General features: G+C 40.0%; 1 protein-coding gene across 1 annotated transcript; it reads left to right on the top strand.

Annotated features, from left to right (window-relative positions):
* Positions 1-257: 257 nt before the first annotated feature.
* LOC134814356 (proprotein convertase subtilisin/kexin type 5-like) lies at positions 258-16,864 on the top strand. The gene is made up of 11 exons (XM_063822454.1): positions 258-366; positions 474-617; positions 726-869; positions 981-1,124; positions 1,232-1,375; positions 1,704-1,799; positions 1,956-2,099; positions 2,387-2,482; positions 6,650-6,745; positions 6,973-7,103; positions 16,667-16,864. Exons 1-11 carry the CDS (start codon positions 258-260, stop codon positions 16,862-16,864), a joined length of 1,446 nt encoding a protein of 481 aa, XP_063678524.1.
* Positions 16,865-17,493: the final 629 nt, after the last annotated feature.

Genomic DNA, 17,493 nt, shown 5'->3' with positions numbered 1-17,493 from the left:
ATTGACATGAACACATGTGAAGAATGTCCTGATAACATGATCAATTCAGAAAGATCAGCCTTGTGTACAACTTGTGAACTTGGCCAGGAACGAAACTCAGGGAGAACTGCGTGTGGTAAGGATTCTTATCTGAAGACCAGAGAGTAATTCATGATATTCTGCATTATTGAATTTTTTAACATTTGTAGCTCATTTTTCTCTTACTATTTTCTAATTCTTCAGAGCCATGTCCAGCTGGAAGCTACAAGAACATTAATATGAACACGTGTGAAGAATGTCCTGATAACATGATCAGTTTAGAAGGAGCAGCCTTGTGTACAACTTGTGAACTTGGCCAGGAACGAAACTCAGGGAGAACTGCGTGTGGTAAGGATTCTTATCTGAAGACCAGAGAGTAATTCATGGTATTCTGCATTATTGACATTTTTAACATTTGTAGCTCATTTTTCTCTTACTATTTCCTTATTTATCAGCTGAGTGTCCAGCTGGAAGCTATAAGAACATTGACATGAACACATGTGAAGAATGTCCTGATAACATGATCAGTTTAGAAGGAGCAGCCTTGTGTACAACTTGTGAACTTGGCCAGGAACGAAACTCAGGGAGAACTGCGTGTGGTAAGGATTCTTATCTGAAGACCAGAGAGTAATTCATGGTATTCTGCATTATTGAATTTTTTAAACATTTGTAGCTCATTTTTCTCTTACTATTTCCTTATTTATCAGCTGAGTGTCCAGCTGGAAGCTACAAGAACATTGACATGAACACATGTGAAGAATGTCCTGATAACATGATCAGTTCAGAAGAAGCAGCCTTGTGTACAACTTGTGAACTTGGCCAGGAACGAAACTCAGGGAGAACAGAATGTGGTAAGGATTCTTATCTGAAGACCAGAGAGTAATTCATGGTAGGTATTCTGCATTATTCACATTTTCAACATTTGTAGCTCATTTTTCTCTTACTATTTCCTTATTTATCAGCTGAGTGTCCAGCTGGAAGCTACAAGAACATTAATATGAACACGTGTGAAGAATGTCCTGATAACATGATCAGTTCAGAAGGAGCAGCCTTGTGTACAACTTGTGAACTTGGCCAGGAACGAAACTCAGGGAGAACTGCGTGTGGTAAGGATTCTTATCTGAAGACCAGAGAGTAATTCATGGTATTCTGCATTATTCACATTTTTAACATTTGTAGCTCATTTTTCTCTTACTATTTCCTTATTTATCAGCTGAGTGTCCAGCTGGAAGCTACAAGAACATTGACATGAACACATGTGAAGAATGTCTTGATAACACGATCAGTTCAGAAGGAGCAGCCTTGTGTACAACTTGTGAACTTGGCCAGGAACGAAACTCAGGGAGAACAGAATGTGGTAAGAATTGTTAACAAGGACCGAGCTAAGATGATTATATCTATATAGATGGGTAAAGATATGGTAGGGGTTAAGACGGGATAAGGATAAGGCGCCAGATAGGGCTAAGAATCAAGAAGGCAAATTTGTGGTACGAAAAGACAAGAACCGTAAGGGCGTAAGAGTCTGGGTTGCAATAATTTCCTCGAAAAACTGTGGAATATGTGGATATTTAATTTGTCACATATTGTTTATCTAATATTATTGTAAAACATCTGAACTGTACTTATATAATAACGATTTTCTTATATTCCATTACGATTTGCCAGTTATAACGTTATAATCCCAGAGCCGTGTGGAGAAGGAAAATATCGGAATGATGCTATGACAAGCTGTGAGACATGTGACGCTGGATTGACACCAAACTCTGACAAAACAGCCTGTGGTAAGATAACTTAAGCTTATATTTAATATTATTGTTATGTTTTAAATTTGAATTAACTGTGCTAAAGAATGAAAACCGAGGATATTGGTACTCGAAATAACTTCTTAATAAGGTAGTTCAAACGAATTGCTGCTTAAAGATTTCCTAATTCTTCAGAGCCATGTCCAGCTGGATTCTACAAGAGCATTAAGATGAACACATGTGAAGAATGTCCTGACAACACGATCAGTTCAGAAGGAGCAGCCTTGTGTACAACTTGTGAACTTGGAAAGGAACAAAACTCAGGGAGAACAAAATGTGGTAAGAATTGTTAACAAGAACCGAGCTGAGATTTATATCTATAATATAAGGCGCCAGATAGGGCTAAAAATCAAGGAGGCAAATTTGTGGTACGAAAAGACAACAACCGTAAGGGCGTAAGAGTCTGGGTGGCAATAATTTCTTCGAAAAACCGTGGAATATGTGGATATTTAATTTGTCACATATTGTTTAAATAATGTTATTGTAAAACATCTGAACTGTACTTATATAATAACGATTTTCTTATATTCCATTACGATTTGCCAGTTATAACGTTATAATTCCAGAGCCGTGCGGAGAAGGAGCATATCGGAATGATGCTATGACAAGCTGTGAGACATGTGACGCTGGATTGACACCAAACTCTGACAAAACAGCCTGTGGTAAGATAACTTTAAAGCTTATATTTAATATTATTGTTATGTTTTAAATTTTAGTTAACTGTGCCATAGAATGAAAAACGAGGATATTGGTACTCACAATGACCTCTTAAAAAGGTAGTTCAAACGAATTTCTGCTTAAAGATTTCCTAATTCTTCAGAGCCATGTCCAGCTGGAAGCTACAAGAGCATTAAGATGAACACGACGTGTAAAGAATGTCCTGATAACACAATCAGTTCAGAAGGAGCAGCCTTGTGTACAGCTTGTGAACTTGGCCAGGAACGAAGCTCAGGGAGAACAAAATGTGGTAAGAATTGTTAACAAGGCACTATCCGTCGCGGAGTAGAGTCCGCGGCGGAGCCGCCGGACTCCGAGCGGACTCCGAGCGGACTCCGGCGGTGCTCCGCCAAAATGTATTTACACTGGACTCGAGTACATTTTGGCGGACTCCGAGCGGAGCCGAGCGGACTCCGAGCGGACTTTAAAGTCCGCCGCGGACTCCGAGCGGCTCCGCGGCGGCTCGGCGGAGTGTCCGCCGCGGACTAAGCCACTAGGCGGACTCCGGTCCGCCGCGGACTCCGGCGGAGTGCTTGGCGGACTCCGCCGGACCTCTCCGCCAGACTTGAATCCGGCGGAGTCCGGCGGAGCTTGGACTCCGCTCGGAGTCCGCCGGACTCCAACAGAGTCCACTGACTTCCGACCTCCGACTTCCGACCCTCGGCTAAATTTGTCACGTGACATACAACATAGCCAATAGCATTTTGCGATATTGTGGTCAGATGAAAAGGTCGCTAGTGATAAACCTTAACCATTACCCTCACAATGTCAATAGTGTACAACTCTAGTCCTAACTTTGACCCTATAATGTATAAACGTTGACCCTAACCCTCCACCAAACCGTCCGCAGCGAAATATCAATGTCATTGACTGGTCACGTGACCAAAACAATTTTTGTCATATTATCTCATATAGGGAAGCGTTTTTAGTTTTACCCTACACGTTGCATGTGGCGTCATTCGGCCGGATCCCAGCAAGCAAAAATACGTCGACCATCACAGGACGACGCCAGCACTTTCTACGCTCGTCGAGCTCCGATCGTCCTGTGACGAAGTAAGGACGAAGCCTGAGGTCCTCAGGTAACATAGACCACCAATTGAAAATTCAGAGATTTTTGACATAAAGGTCAAATGTAAAACTAAAATCTTGATGTTAATTGATTGACGACGCGACGTCAATTTTTGAGCACAGCGCGAGCGCATGCGGAAAAGGACCGCGTAGCTAGTCAAGATGTTGATAAATATTTGGCTTGTGGCGCGATGTGTTGCTCTAAGTCTAACTATAGCCCTCTCGCTTGCAGTTACTGGGCCGCGCTCAGCCTGTCATTCCGCCTAATCTCTATTAACAACATTAAAGCCTGGGGTCCTCAGGTAAGCTTGCAGTAGCGCGCGACCGCCGGAGGCGGAAATGACCTGGTTAGCTAGGTAAACGCGATGTGCCTTGTAGGATGAAATCCTACTAGCTGACGCCACTCGCAGCTGTGCTGCTCGCTGTACGTCAGCGATCGAAATTTATACGCGTATCACCCGTTAAGATGTGCAACCCGACCTGCCACACAATTTTTCTCGTTGCTCGTCGCACGTCGACGAACAACAAAGCTCGTTGCGACGCGCAATGAGCTGCCAGGCTAGGACATCGTCCTGGTCCAACAAATTTTGGCGAGCGATTTTCTCCAAAAATTTAATGAGGGCGCCGACTTCCACTCTGGCTAGGTTTCTTTTTATCCAGCGCGCGTTCCTTAATGGGATGAGTTAAAATTAGGTAAAAAGAATCCACTGACTTGGCCAGAGTGCTTTCATAAAACTCTATTACTAGCTTGGCGTTGTAGGATTATATACTTTAATTTCGGATCGAGTGAAGCGAGTGATACACATTACTTTGATTAAACTCATGCTGATCACAATACAGTACAGGGAAATGGGTAACACGGCTTGCAGTCGCAGCTGCGGCTCCTCGCTGGCGGTAATATTTCAATGAACAAGAATTAAGAAAAAGAGAATTTAAGAAAAAGAGAATTTTATTTGCCACAGAATAATCAATACATATAATATACTTCAAAAAAAACTTCAAAATATATTGTTAGTTCATCTATCGTTCATAAGATGGGGTACTCTCAATAATCAAGTACATGAGTACCCGACCCGCCGCGCCACGCAAGCACCACACTGCAATTGAAATTGGAGATGTAAGCATAATGGGCGCGGGGGCGCCGCGCACGTGGATCGAGCCGGCCCTACGCAAATGCAAATGTACATGTCACAATGTCACACTCACAGTCACATTTATTAATTTCTACACAATTTATTCATTATACTTATCTGCCCACGAGTGCTGGTATCAGTTTGTGTCTTAAAACACTTTCTAGTGGTCTGAATAGTTCTGCTATGTTGGGAACAGTTCTTTGAAGGTATTGCCATCTGCAATTTACTCCTTTAGTGTATGCAGCTAACGCCTGTGGCTCATCGGCAGCAAAAGTAAAAAGTTTTTCTATATCCTTTACCCATTTCTCCATTCTCTACTTTCTTTTTGACATGATATTCCTCCTTGAACCTAGGGGTTCCAATTACCGCTCCGAGGTAATAATATATGTAACTATAATATAAGTTAAATTTTGAAGTGAAGGAAAAAGGACGAGTTTTCGATAATCTGTGATGATGTTTATGACATTATTTTTTATTTGATTTGATTTGATTTGAAGTCCGCTCGGAGTCCGCTCGGACTAGCTACGCGGTCCTTTTCCGCATGCGCTCGCGCTGTGCTCAAAAATTGACGTCGTCAATCAATCAACATCAAGATTTTAGTTTTACATTTGACCTTTATGTCAAAAAATCTTTGAATTTTCAATCGGTGGTCGATGTTACCTGAGGACCTCAGGCTTTGTCCTTACTTCGTCACAGGACGATCGGAGCTCGACGAGCGTAGAGAGTGCTGGCTGGCGTCGTCCTGTGATGGTCGACGTATTTTTGCTTGCTGGGATCCGGCCGAATGACGCCACATGCAACGTGTAGGGTAAAACTAAAAACGCTTCCCTATATGAGATAATATGACAAAAATTGTTTTGGTCACGTGACCAGTCAATGACATTGATATTTCGCTGCGGACGGTTTGGTGGAGGGTTAGGGTCAACGTTTATACATTATAGGGTCAAAGTTAGGACTAGAGTTGTACACTATTGACATTGTGAGGGTAATGGTTAAGGTTTATCACTAGCGACCTTTTCACCTGACCACAATATTGCAAAATTCTATGTTGTATGTCACGTGACAAATTTAGCCGAGGGTCGGAAGTCGGAGGTCGGAAGTCAGTGGACTCTGTTGGAGTCCGGCGGACTCCGAGCGGAGTCCGCCGAGCTGGCGGACTCCGCCAAGCTCCGCCAGACTCCGCCGGATTCAAGTTTGGCGGAGAGGTCCGGCGGAGTCCGCCAAGCACTCCGCCGGAGTCCGCGGCGGACCGGAGTCCGCCTAGTGGCTTAGTCCGCGGCGGACACTCCGCCGAGCCGCCGCGGAGCCGCTCGGAGTCCGCGGCGGACTTTAAAGTCCGCTCGGAGTCCGCTCGGCTCCGCTCGGAGTCCGCCAAAATGTACTCGAGTCCAGTGTAAATACATTTTGGCGGAGCACCGCCGGAGTCCGCTCGGAGTCCGGTTACCTGAGGACCCCAGGCTTTAATGTTGGTAAACAACATTAAAGATTGAATAGAGATTAGGCGGAATGACAGGCTGAGCGCGGCCCAGTAAGGAGTCCGGCGGCTCCGCCGCGGACTCTACTCCGCGACGGATAGTGCCGTTAACAAGAACCGGGCTGAGATGATAATAACTATATAGATGGGCAACGATATGGTAAGGGTTAAGACGGCATAAGGATAAGGCGCCAGATAGGGCTAAGAATCAAGAAGACATATTTGTGGTACGAAAAGACAAGAACCGTAAGGGCTTATAGTAAGAGTCTGGGTAACAATAATTTCCTTGACAAACCGTGGAATATGTGGAATGTGGATATTTAATTTGACAAATATTTTTTAAACAATGTTATTGTAAAACATCTGAACTGTTTATATATAATAAGGATTTTCTTATCTTCCACTACGATTTGCCAGTTATAACGTTATAATTCCAGAGCCGTGTGGAGAAGGAACATATCGGAATGATGCTATGACAAGCTGTGAGACATGTGACGCTGGATGGAAACCAAACGCTAACAAAACTGCCTGTGGTAAGATAACTTGGAAGCTTATACTGTTGTTACACAGTATTTGAGACTCGGACCCCAAGCAAGCAATGGTATAGTTATGTTAGATCTGGTTGCTTGAAAGGGTTAGGATTGGGAAAGGAAACAAAATCGTGGGATAGAACTGTTAAAATAGCGGTTGTAATTATTGTTGTAATTATCGCGCAACCAAATTAATCAGGTCAACGTGATTCAATATGATATATCTGCAGTGAGCTGCACGGGACTAAAGGCTGAGTGGAGAACTACGATCAGAACCACGACACAGTTCCCAGTAGTTCCAGGAACTGTGGTGGAGGTTACATGCTTAGAATCTGGAGCTATCAATAAAGGGAACAGTGAGGTGACCTGCATCTCAGGAACGGAATTTACTTTCGATTTTAATGAACCCGAGTGTATACATCCAGGTATTGAAACAGTAAACATGCTAAATAACCATAGCATCACCATAAAAGGATAACTTAAAGGATAACTTAACAAAAAAGCGAGATGACTCGGACCGAACATTTTCTAAGTCAACAAATTTACAAAGTTATCTTGGAAACAGCTTTTGTTTACGTTTCAGGTTACCTTGATCATTATGAGCCATAAATATTTTTTCGAAGCAGACCATTTGATACACAATTTTTCGAATGTAGGTACTGACTATTTTCGGCTCATAATGATCAGGGTAGCATGAAACATGAACAAAAGTGGTTTCCAGAAAAACTCTGAAAGATTTCGACTGAGAAAATTTTCTGTTCAAGTCATTCTCGATACGTACCTCTAAAGGGTAGGTGCGGACTTCGAAACCGAAAAAATATTTTCGGCTCATATTGAACAGTGTAGCATAAAACATGCACTGAAGTCTGAAGTACCTTAGTTCGTTTAATTATAACTTTATAACGTGTTAAATTTGGCGGTTTTTCTAAAATTTTTACACGCCATTATTTCTACCCGTCAAAATAAAACCCGCCGAGTAAATTTTTGGAGTTCTGACAGGGTCTATGTCATAATAATTTAATGTTCCTTTTTTACATTGAAACAAGCGTCATGGAATCACTTTTTAGGTATTCCGACCAAAACGAGGTGATTTATTCGAAAAAATCAAATACTTTGGTTGTTATGGACGGGATGATGATTAATCACTCTACACTTGACTGTCACGTGACCTTTTTTAACACGTTCTCTAGGTGGCCCTGAATGACTATTCGAAACCCTAATCCTTACTCAATCCCTAACTGAAGCATACCTTATCGGACCTTATTTGGACGGACATTACATGAACGGAACGGACATAATTGTGAACGGACATTAATATGAACGCTCGAAGGCATTCAAAACCATCAAAAATCCGAATTTTTTCAATTTTTTTGACGTTTTTTAAATTTCAGCAAATGATTTTTAAATCCATTTTTTATACAGTAAGTAAGAAAAGCAGTCATTGAGCAGTAAAAATGTTAAAATATGTGTACATGATCAGTGTCTAATATCACATATCATCTTCATCAAATGGGTTTTCGTGCATGAAATAGTCCATGCTTAAAGCATCAGTGATTTCTAGCTTTATGGAAACCTTTTTTATCAAACTACCCCGGTCCTGCATTTCAGTGTTAACTTTTACAAGCCATTCGGCGTGAAGTGGTTTTATCTTAGACAACTTAGGTTAACCTTAACATCACGTGGAGCTTTCCTAGCACTGTTTCATGACCGCCCCCGAGTAATATGAACTATAACAACGTCGGACAATGTCCTTGGAAACACGATTTACCGTAATATCTAGAGGCTGGAACAAGTTTGTCATGTTGGCGGGGACTAGTTCATGAACTATGTTGTTGAGTGCCATAATTTCGTTGACTTTTTGTGATGTACCTAGATGTGGTAAGTAGACCCATTTTTAAATATTTTAAACTTAAGCTAGAGAATTGCCTACGGAAAAAATTATATCTTGAGTATACGCAGGGTGATCCCCTACTAGAAACTGCTCATTAGAGATATCATCAATCCCAAGACTTTTGTAGTTCTTCAATTTTTTGAGGGCAAGAGAATACATGCTCAGAAAAAAAACAATGGAATGGCTGGTCCAGACTCCAGTATGACGGAATAAAAAATTGGTCAAGGAATAATAACTTTAGGTCCTGCAATTTGGACCCCCGAGTGGTGTCAAAATCAAAAAATTGAAACAGAACCCCCCAAAAAATAAAAAAGAAATAAAAAATGTGAATATTATGAGATGTAATAATACAATCTTACAGAGAAACATGCCAGCTGGGCAGTATAAAACTCTGCAGCATGATAACATGTGAAACTGTGCACTCCGGGAACATTAGATCAGCTGACATGGTCTGCAACCAAGTGGTCTCTTGTAGGGAAACATGATTAGGTCCTATAGAGGAAGCTATTTTCTGTAGACAATGTGGATAATATATTGGAAAACTCAGAATAAAACTCATTGTGGTAAGTGAGGAATAATATAGAAAGTGTCTATCAGGTTTAAGTCGTTTATATATAGTAGTTTCGTCTAGATTTAGATTTTTGGAAGGATTTTTTTAAATTGTCTAAACATATGATTCTAAGTTTTTGTTATCAGTACTAAAGCAATTCAGCCAACTTATTTTATTGAAATTGTTTAATTTGCAAACAAAAACAGATGGGCTTTTGAATAACTATGACGATCTAAAAGTTCAAAGCTTAATTAAACTATGAAACTACAATAAAATGTCAATAATTTCAGAGATTGTGCACCTGGGTGGTATTCTCGCAATGGAGGAACGAACCTAGCTGCCTGAGATGTGATCCCTCTGAATACCAACCATTATCCTCAACAAAACCCGATGGTTAGCCTGCGCTGGATTCTGTCAATAGGGGAAAGACAGCTTGCTTGACTGTAAGTGCCAATGTCAGGTGTGGGCGTATTTCCATCACGCTAACGTGGATGAATAATGGGATCACCGATAGAATTTGAAGAAACCTGGGCAGAGAACAGAAGCTCAGTTAACTGTATGGAGATTCATACAAGAAAAATTACAAAGAGTTGACACTGTAGGATGGATATTGGATGATAACACTGACACGATGAATGTGGATTCCCCACGGTAATCTTGCTTGCATCTGTACTTGAAGTTTGAAGTGTACTGGTATGAGACAAAGTAACACGATCTCAACAAAAGAACTGAACTGTGTTGCTGATGCGGGGAGCAGAAACTATACTGTACCCAGAGACGCTCATGAAATTGTTGATCTCTTTCGGAAATTAACCAAACATCCTACATTCTGAGGTGAACGAGCCTAAGTTTGTTCTGATAAGGGTCAAATGGAAAATTTGAGGAGGGGAGAATCTAATTTTAGGGAATCGGAGAATTCTGAGATATATAAAGATTTTGGAAAATGTGTCCAGTTTTTTTTTTTCCCCCAATACTGGATGATATCATAATAACAACGGACTCGATTTGTATTGCAATCAGTCACTCAAGAAATGTCTACAAGAAAAAACATGCCATTAACCTGGACTGACTCCTGAAAATGTCCAGGGCAGACGGATCTTCCCTTCATGCTAGATTTCGGGAACCAAACGAGGACAAAAATAAATGTGGCTGGTATGATGAATCCTTTAAAAAAATGCTGCCGGAAACAACAACTCCAAATAGCACTTTTGGGCTCTCCAATAGTCTCAATCATCTTTTTAGACAGGAAATATTAGCGGCTACATTCTTTTTTCACTGGTCTTCCAGAAAAAGAAGGATTCAACTTTCATCTGGGGAGAACTTCAAAGAAATGTGTTATCTTGACGTAGTAAAGGATGAATGTGACTGAGGGTTGCACAACTATACCTAAATGAAGACAAATCCGGCATGTGCACATGTACTACATACATAAAGCTTTGCGTGTTATAAGTCCACAGGATGTGACAGATCCAGCCCAGGATATCTTCAGCTACTTCTATGTATGCAGTAACCTTTCTTCCTGTTCCTGACCTCTGGGCCGGATGCTTCCGTTTCAAGAAGCTGCGACAGAAGCAGGCCACCTCTGATCCAACTCACTCTTATACTGGCTCTGATATTGGCTAACCTGTCCTTTTACACTCTCCCTTTTGCCTCTACCAAAATTAACTGAGGACCAATCGGGGTAATCCCATCTATTGTCATTAAACAAAGGATTTTTTGTGTTGCAGGTGTGTTCATTACCTCCAATACTTCTGTCTGTCTGCTCTTTTCTTCTTTTAGTTGGATGGGTGCTGTTTGGAACTTCTTTGGAAAGATAGTTAATGTAATTAAGACCTTCGGAAATAATGAAAAAGGGGGTTTTTTTTCTTCCACAATGTGTTTAGGGCTGTAAGTTGGTTAATACCACTGATTATTTCAGTTGCAGCCTTCTTGACGATAACTACACACTGAATAAGGGACGACTACTCGACACCTTATGTTGGGGCAACAAGAAAGATTGCACCAGCTGCTGGGTTTGAAGTTCTTGGGTATGTTGGGGTCATCGGTGCCTGCATACACAATTCTTCTCTTCAACTGTGTCTTGCTTTGGAATGATAAGCTGAGAGAAATTATCCGAGCAGCAAATTCTGAAGTGGTATTACTAGTATAGAAATAACAGCTAAAGTATTGATGATAGTTGCATGTCTCAATTGGGTGTCTTGGAATTGTGATTGGACCTTGCTGTTGGTACTGGTGTGTGTTCTTGGCTAGTACTTGTTCATTTTTCTAAAGGACTACAAGGTCCTCTCCTTTTTACTGCATTTGGTCGTTTGTTCCAAGAGATGTCAAGACAACACACATGCTTTATTTGGAATAAATCAGTCTAAGAAGAGGAGGGGAAAAAGAATGTCAGCTTTGTACTCAGGCTTCTGTTGTCAATTCTAATGCTTATGCGAATTCTTCTCAAGGATCTGAAGCAGTGTTGCCGAGAAAAAAGATGGAAGACACATAGGAAGATTTAATTTATGAAGATGTCCGAAGGAATGTGAGATAGAAAGGATAGAGAAAGGATCTGACGAGATGAATCAGGAGGAGAAAGCAAAACCAGGATGTTGGGAAAAATAGAAACTCCCCAATCTCCAGTATAAACTATGAAATAAGGAACCAGGTATTTACTTATAAAGGAAATGGTTTGCTGGTAGGACAGTAAACTTCATAGCTTAGTTTGGTGGTGAATCAGACATTTTTCCTTACAGCAGATTTTAGGACTTATATAAGCATTTTTATTGTTGGAGTAGCCCAAAATCTGCCTCTGTTTTTAAGCCACGTGTTTAAATATGTAATAGCTGTCTGTAGAGTGTAGAAATAGACATTGTGAATATTTTTGGATTTATTTTGTGCACATATTAGCACATATTTTTTGAACCCTGATATTGAACACGAAAATTAATTTATAATAAGAAACTCATTAATATTAAGCATTTCAGTTTGTATAGTTTTTTATTCAAATGTTTGATTGTTTCTGAATAGACTCTATGATGACAAGATTCTAGGGGAAATATATAGAGTCACTATCAATAGGCTTGAAGGTTGGCTTGGAATAGCACGAAAAGGGACCCTCAAAGGGATTCGTTAATGATTACGGTGTAGCTATACTGGTATAGTGTAGAGGTTTTCTATAATGCACATTGTAAACAGTTAAATTATGCTGACCCCTCCTAAAGTACAGGTTGGATTACCAATGATCTCAGTTCATTTCATTCCATTGTGCTATCAATACCACCCATGCACCACTCGGCCTCAGTACCTTACTTTCCTTATCCGTCCTATAGAACGACTGGAGAAGCTCACTTCTTGATCACTTTTCAGTAATATCTTCACTTCCACCTGGCTAAGCTTTATATAATTCTTTCTTGTATCGAGCTATATATAACTTGGAACCGACGTACTCTTTACCCTGCGAGATAGTAGCAGACCAGGTGCTGTTTTTTTAACAGAACTTATAAACATACATCGGAAGGAACATGTTTGTACTGGGCATTATTGTCAGATATTGACCCTGAGTTCAGACTCCTGACCAATTATTTTTTACTGCAATACGGGTTAGTGTTTAATTCCTCTATTATTTTTGTGTTTTTTTTTTCTGAGGTACCTCATTCAAGCATTTTTGCATTATTGCGGATACAATTTGGATTTAGTTTCTTTTATATTTCAATTATTTAAATTTTTAACGTTTTTATAACTTCATTCCATTGGTAATATTTACAATTCAGCCAAATTGTATTGAGAATTTTTGGGTTGTGGCAATTTATTCTCAAAAACATAGAAATGACTCCTAAGTTTCACAGCTCATATATGCCCATTTTTCTCCTTCTGCTCTTGGGGGGACCCAATGTAATTGCTCGAATTTTTGGACTTTCCATCAGGTCTCTCGGGCATGTTGTTCTGGTTATTTGGGTGTATGTGTCCCCGGATTGTTATAGCGCTGTACACTTGTCAAGGATTTTTTTGGGTTTCTCTAGGTCCATTTTTAGAAATTCTATACAACAGGATATTGTAATAAATTCGGTTGATAATAATATTGGAATGATTTCAATAAAAAATAGCTGAATAACACATCGACATTTTCTAACGTCATACTCATTATTCTAAAATAGTATTTAATTCAATTATAACAGATCAAATATCGTACATACAAAATTTGCGACGTGAATTTATTTCAAACAAAATAATTATAACTGTAAAATAGTTAATCCAACGTAAAATAGGTTGTTATAGTAAACAGAGCATATATGAACATATAAAATGACATAAATTTTTTCATCAATAGGGCTCATCTGTAAAATTAACGATTAGAGTGTCGTACCAGACGTGTAAGGAGATAAATGAGTAAATGAGTAAATGAATTAAGCGACTGCAGAACAGTGAAATTTAAACGAAAATATTACTACGAGGGTGGCCCAATAACGTGACTAACACACGCAACCTCTTAATATACTCACGTAATTTCGTCTTCATATTGCACCAAAATTTCGAGAGTAGAGATATGGGTCAATCTGAGATTTCCTGAAAGTTTCGTAAGCTCGCCCTAATTACAGTGGGAGTGGCGTGACACTCCATCTTTTTCACTATGGTTTACATAAATATGTGAAACGCTTTAAGCTAAGAACTCAAAATTTTTTGCACATCATTTGGATTGTTAATTGAAAACCTTTCCCATAGGTTTCAAGTTATTGGTTAAAATATGGCTAAGTTATGTCATTTCAAAAATCCATCGGATACGTGATCCGAGCATCAGTCGTGTTCTCGTTATTGGTTAATGGCCTGTTTGGATCACATGCGCCGCTTGATTGTGCCAGCCTGGCTTTTCCTGAAAAGGTTACGATCTGGTGCGCATCAGTTCTCGTGGAAGCCTAGGACCTTAACTTTTACGTTGAAAAAGGGAACGTAGAGTGTCAGTCAACCGGAGTTCGCTATATGGATCTGCTGGAGAACAAGTTTTATCCTGATCTGTCGCAGTTCTCCTTCAACTTTCCCCTACTCACAGGACTGGTGGTTAATGCCAGGATGGAGTCGACCTCACATCGTTCGACCAGTTCAGATTTTCATCGCAACTAGTTCGCCCACAGAACACATCGGACAACATCTTGAACACACTGGCCGGCTAGAAGTCTTGTCCCTTACACCGTGTGACTTCTTCCTGTGGGGGTGGGTGAAGGACCAAACGCTATAAGAGCTATCCTATTGCAAACATCACGCAGATCTAAAGCATCCACCCTGATCGACCTATCATCCATAATATTGACCCAGCGTTTGCTACGATCGCTTGTCGGATGTGTGATAGAAGCGGTGCTCATGGTGTTTGCAGCTGGGGGAGACATTTTGAACCATCTTAATGAATTTTTTTGAAGTGTTTTTGTGTGGGATTTTTATTAGTTGATTTCATTTTATTTTTTTTATCCTAAAATTTTGTGTTTTACCTTTCTAGCAAAGTCATCATTCGGTATCAAAATCAAAGACTTATGAAACCTCTTATTTACACGCTTACGCATTACGCTTGATCAGATTGGTGACGAGTTCACTAATTGAGTGCCTAATATCCACTGACTGGAGTGCTAGGATCAAATATCCGATGGATTTTAAACTGGTCATAACTCAGCCTTTATTTGAACCAATGAACTTGGAAATACCTTTTGGGAAAAGTTTTCAAATTATCATGCAAATATGCTGTGCAAAAATTTTGAGTTCTTTGTTAAATGCGTCTCATTTTAGAAGTCAATAGTGAAAAAGAGGAGCACCCCCCCCTGGGTCACGCCACGCCCAATGTAATTGGGCGCTCGGCTTACGATAACTTTAAGGAAATCTAAGTTGGGTCCCATCGATATTCTCTGATAAGTGTGGAGGCAAATTTGGATGACGAATTTAGTGAGTAGTTCAGAGGTTGCGTCGTGGGTTGTCACTTATGGGCCACACTGATGTAAACGTCATTTCAACTAAAAAACTGTGGTTTGATTGGGCTTCTCTTTTTGTTGTTGAGTCGGTGGTTTCTTTTAACTAAAAATCGGGGTTCTTCATTTCTTTATGTTCGATGTGTGATGTTCCTCTGTCTACGAGGTGAAGTTTTTGCTTTGGGGGGCCTGTGTGGGATGGTGACTTTCCCTGGAGTGCTTTGATAGTGGCGTATCTTCAATGAGTTTTTGCTGTTGGGTTTTGCTGCAATACGGTTAATGCTCGTCGATACCTGCACTTTAGATTGTAGGCAATTGCAACCGTAGAACTTATGGTATGTATGTTTCCACCACACCATAGTTTCGGGTGGCATTGTCTTACTTCGATAGTAGTGATGTGGTAGAGGGGTTTGTTGTGGTGCATTACTCCATCGGTTATATGCTGCGCATCGTTCTGCAGTGTTGCCGTTGTTATTGTGAAGATGATCTTTAATCTTTTCTGGACCCGTTCTTACTATTTTTCTTTGTTGTTAGAGACTGTTACATACGCTCACACAGTAGCATTATTTGTACGTGTTGTATGCTGAGAGTTGTAGTGGAGGGATTTGGCTTTTTCTGTGGTTGTATATTGAGTTCTATGATGTACTTTTCCATCCTGAGACGATTTTTATTTCCGTGTTGAGGACGGGAACAATTTCGTTCTGATTTTCAGAGGTGTCTACAGTTTGTTGATAAGTTTGTCAGGGTCTTGTTGTTCGATTGGTTGCAATGTTTGTGAGCTATTCGTTTGTTTGGTGGTGGGCTCCGTTAAGGTCGTCGGTAAAACCTGATGTAGGGTGCAAGTGGGGCAGTTTTTCTACTCAGGTTTACGTAGAACGGAAAGTTTTTCCAGTTTTCACTCTGACTGTTGGCTAGATTTAGGTTGCAGGGGTTTGGTTCCTTGATCAATCCAAGAAGCTGTTGATAGATACTTGAATGTTGTACTTGTAGAAATAAAACATAAATATGACTTTCATAGGGTTGTCTCTAGTTGTTCTTGTAAATCAGAGTGATGGAGACCTTTTGTATTGTATTGACTGTCTATTTTCTTTAGCAATTCCTGACATCTTCTATTGCGTCGGTTAGTTCGTGCTGTTGGTGCTATAAAGCTTTGACGGCTGTGTTATAAGAAAGTAAGACTCTTCTATTCATTTGGTGTGTTGTTTTAATTCCTTCGAAGGAAAATCGGGCAGTGTTTTTCAAATGTGATGGTACGAGATTCATCAGAATATCAGAGGAGATAGATTGTGACAGACAAAGCTAAGGGATTTTGTGAAATGGGGATTTGCAGCCTGAAAACAATAGTCTAGTTTTCTTTTTGTCAGGGTTAAGGGTCCTTGATTTCTGGCTCACTTTAAGCATCACTGCAGTTAGCGAGGGTGGTTGTGATGGCTCATTAACAGCTGTTAGTGTCATCTGAGGGAGATTACGATATTTTGGCAATGATTCTTGAATGAAGTGTTAACTTCGTATTCTAGGTTTTAGTTAACTCTGTTTTGTACTTTTGTTTGCCCCAGTTTATCCTGAAGGTGTTGAAGACCTTCAAATTTACGTTGCTGACAAAACAGCCAGAGTTTGTAGTATTGCCCAAGAAAGATTACATCAGGACAATACTACAACTCACCTCGACAAGGGAATCGTATACAAGTAAGATAGACATAGGAAGTCACCCTCCAGCTCACAGGCCCTCAAAGCTTAAACCTTCACAAGAGTAGGACAGAGGCAGCCACCAATCTATCAACAGGAGATTGGAAGTAAGCCTGATTTTTAGTTGAATAAAGAAACCACACTCAGACGAAAAAAAACAGTGTTTGAACAATATATCACTGTTTTTAGTTAAGTGAGACAGTAAATAGTTATTTTTTAGTTTAACTTTCACTTCTATGCTGTCCATTAATTTTTTTATCTTTTTAATATTTTATTCCTGTTACTCGTTCTCGCTATTCGTTAATTTTCTGATGAGCCATATTTGATTAAACTTTTGTCTGGTTTATGGTTATATTTGCTATGATTTCTTAAAAACTATTTTACAGTGGATAACTATTTTACAGTTTATATATTCTTGTTTTGAAATATAATATCCGTAGTCAAATTTTTTATTGTTCATATTGATCGTTTTAAAGTTATAATTGAATTAAGACATATCATTAAAATATGAGTATGAGTAGAAATATCGATACGCTTTCAGCTATTATTTCCATTAGAATCTGTCTTCACTGAAATCTATTCAGAAAGAATCAAAAAATTTGAATAAAATAACTATCAATCGGGAAACGGTTCAGGATGGGCGGAAGACGCGTGGGCGGAGGTCTCGTAGGCGGAAGACTTGGAGGGGATGGAGGAC

This window comes from Bolinopsis microptera, chromosome 4, assembly GCF_026151205.1.
Source record: "Bolinopsis microptera isolate Bmic1 chromosome 4, MBARI_Bmic_1.0, whole genome shotgun sequence".
Classification (NCBI taxonomy): Eukaryota; Metazoa; Ctenophora; class Tentaculata; order Lobata; family Bolinopsidae; genus Bolinopsis; species Bolinopsis microptera.
Note: the sequence above shows the minus strand (reverse complement) of the source record. Positions and strands in the feature narration are given on the sequence as shown.

Coding starts and splice junctions, on each gene's coding strand:
- LOC134814356 (XM_063822454.1), top strand. CDS start 258: ATGAACACGTGTGAAGAATGTCCTGATAACATGATCAGTTTAGAAGGA. Junction 2,100..2,386: donor CTCAGGGAGAACAAAATGTG/GTAAGAATTGTT, acceptor TTATAATTCCAG/AGCCGTGCGGAGAAGGAGCA. Junction 6,746..6,972: donor CGCTAACAAAACTGCCTGTG/GTAAGATAACTT, acceptor ATATATCTGCAG/TGAGCTGCACGGGACTAAAG.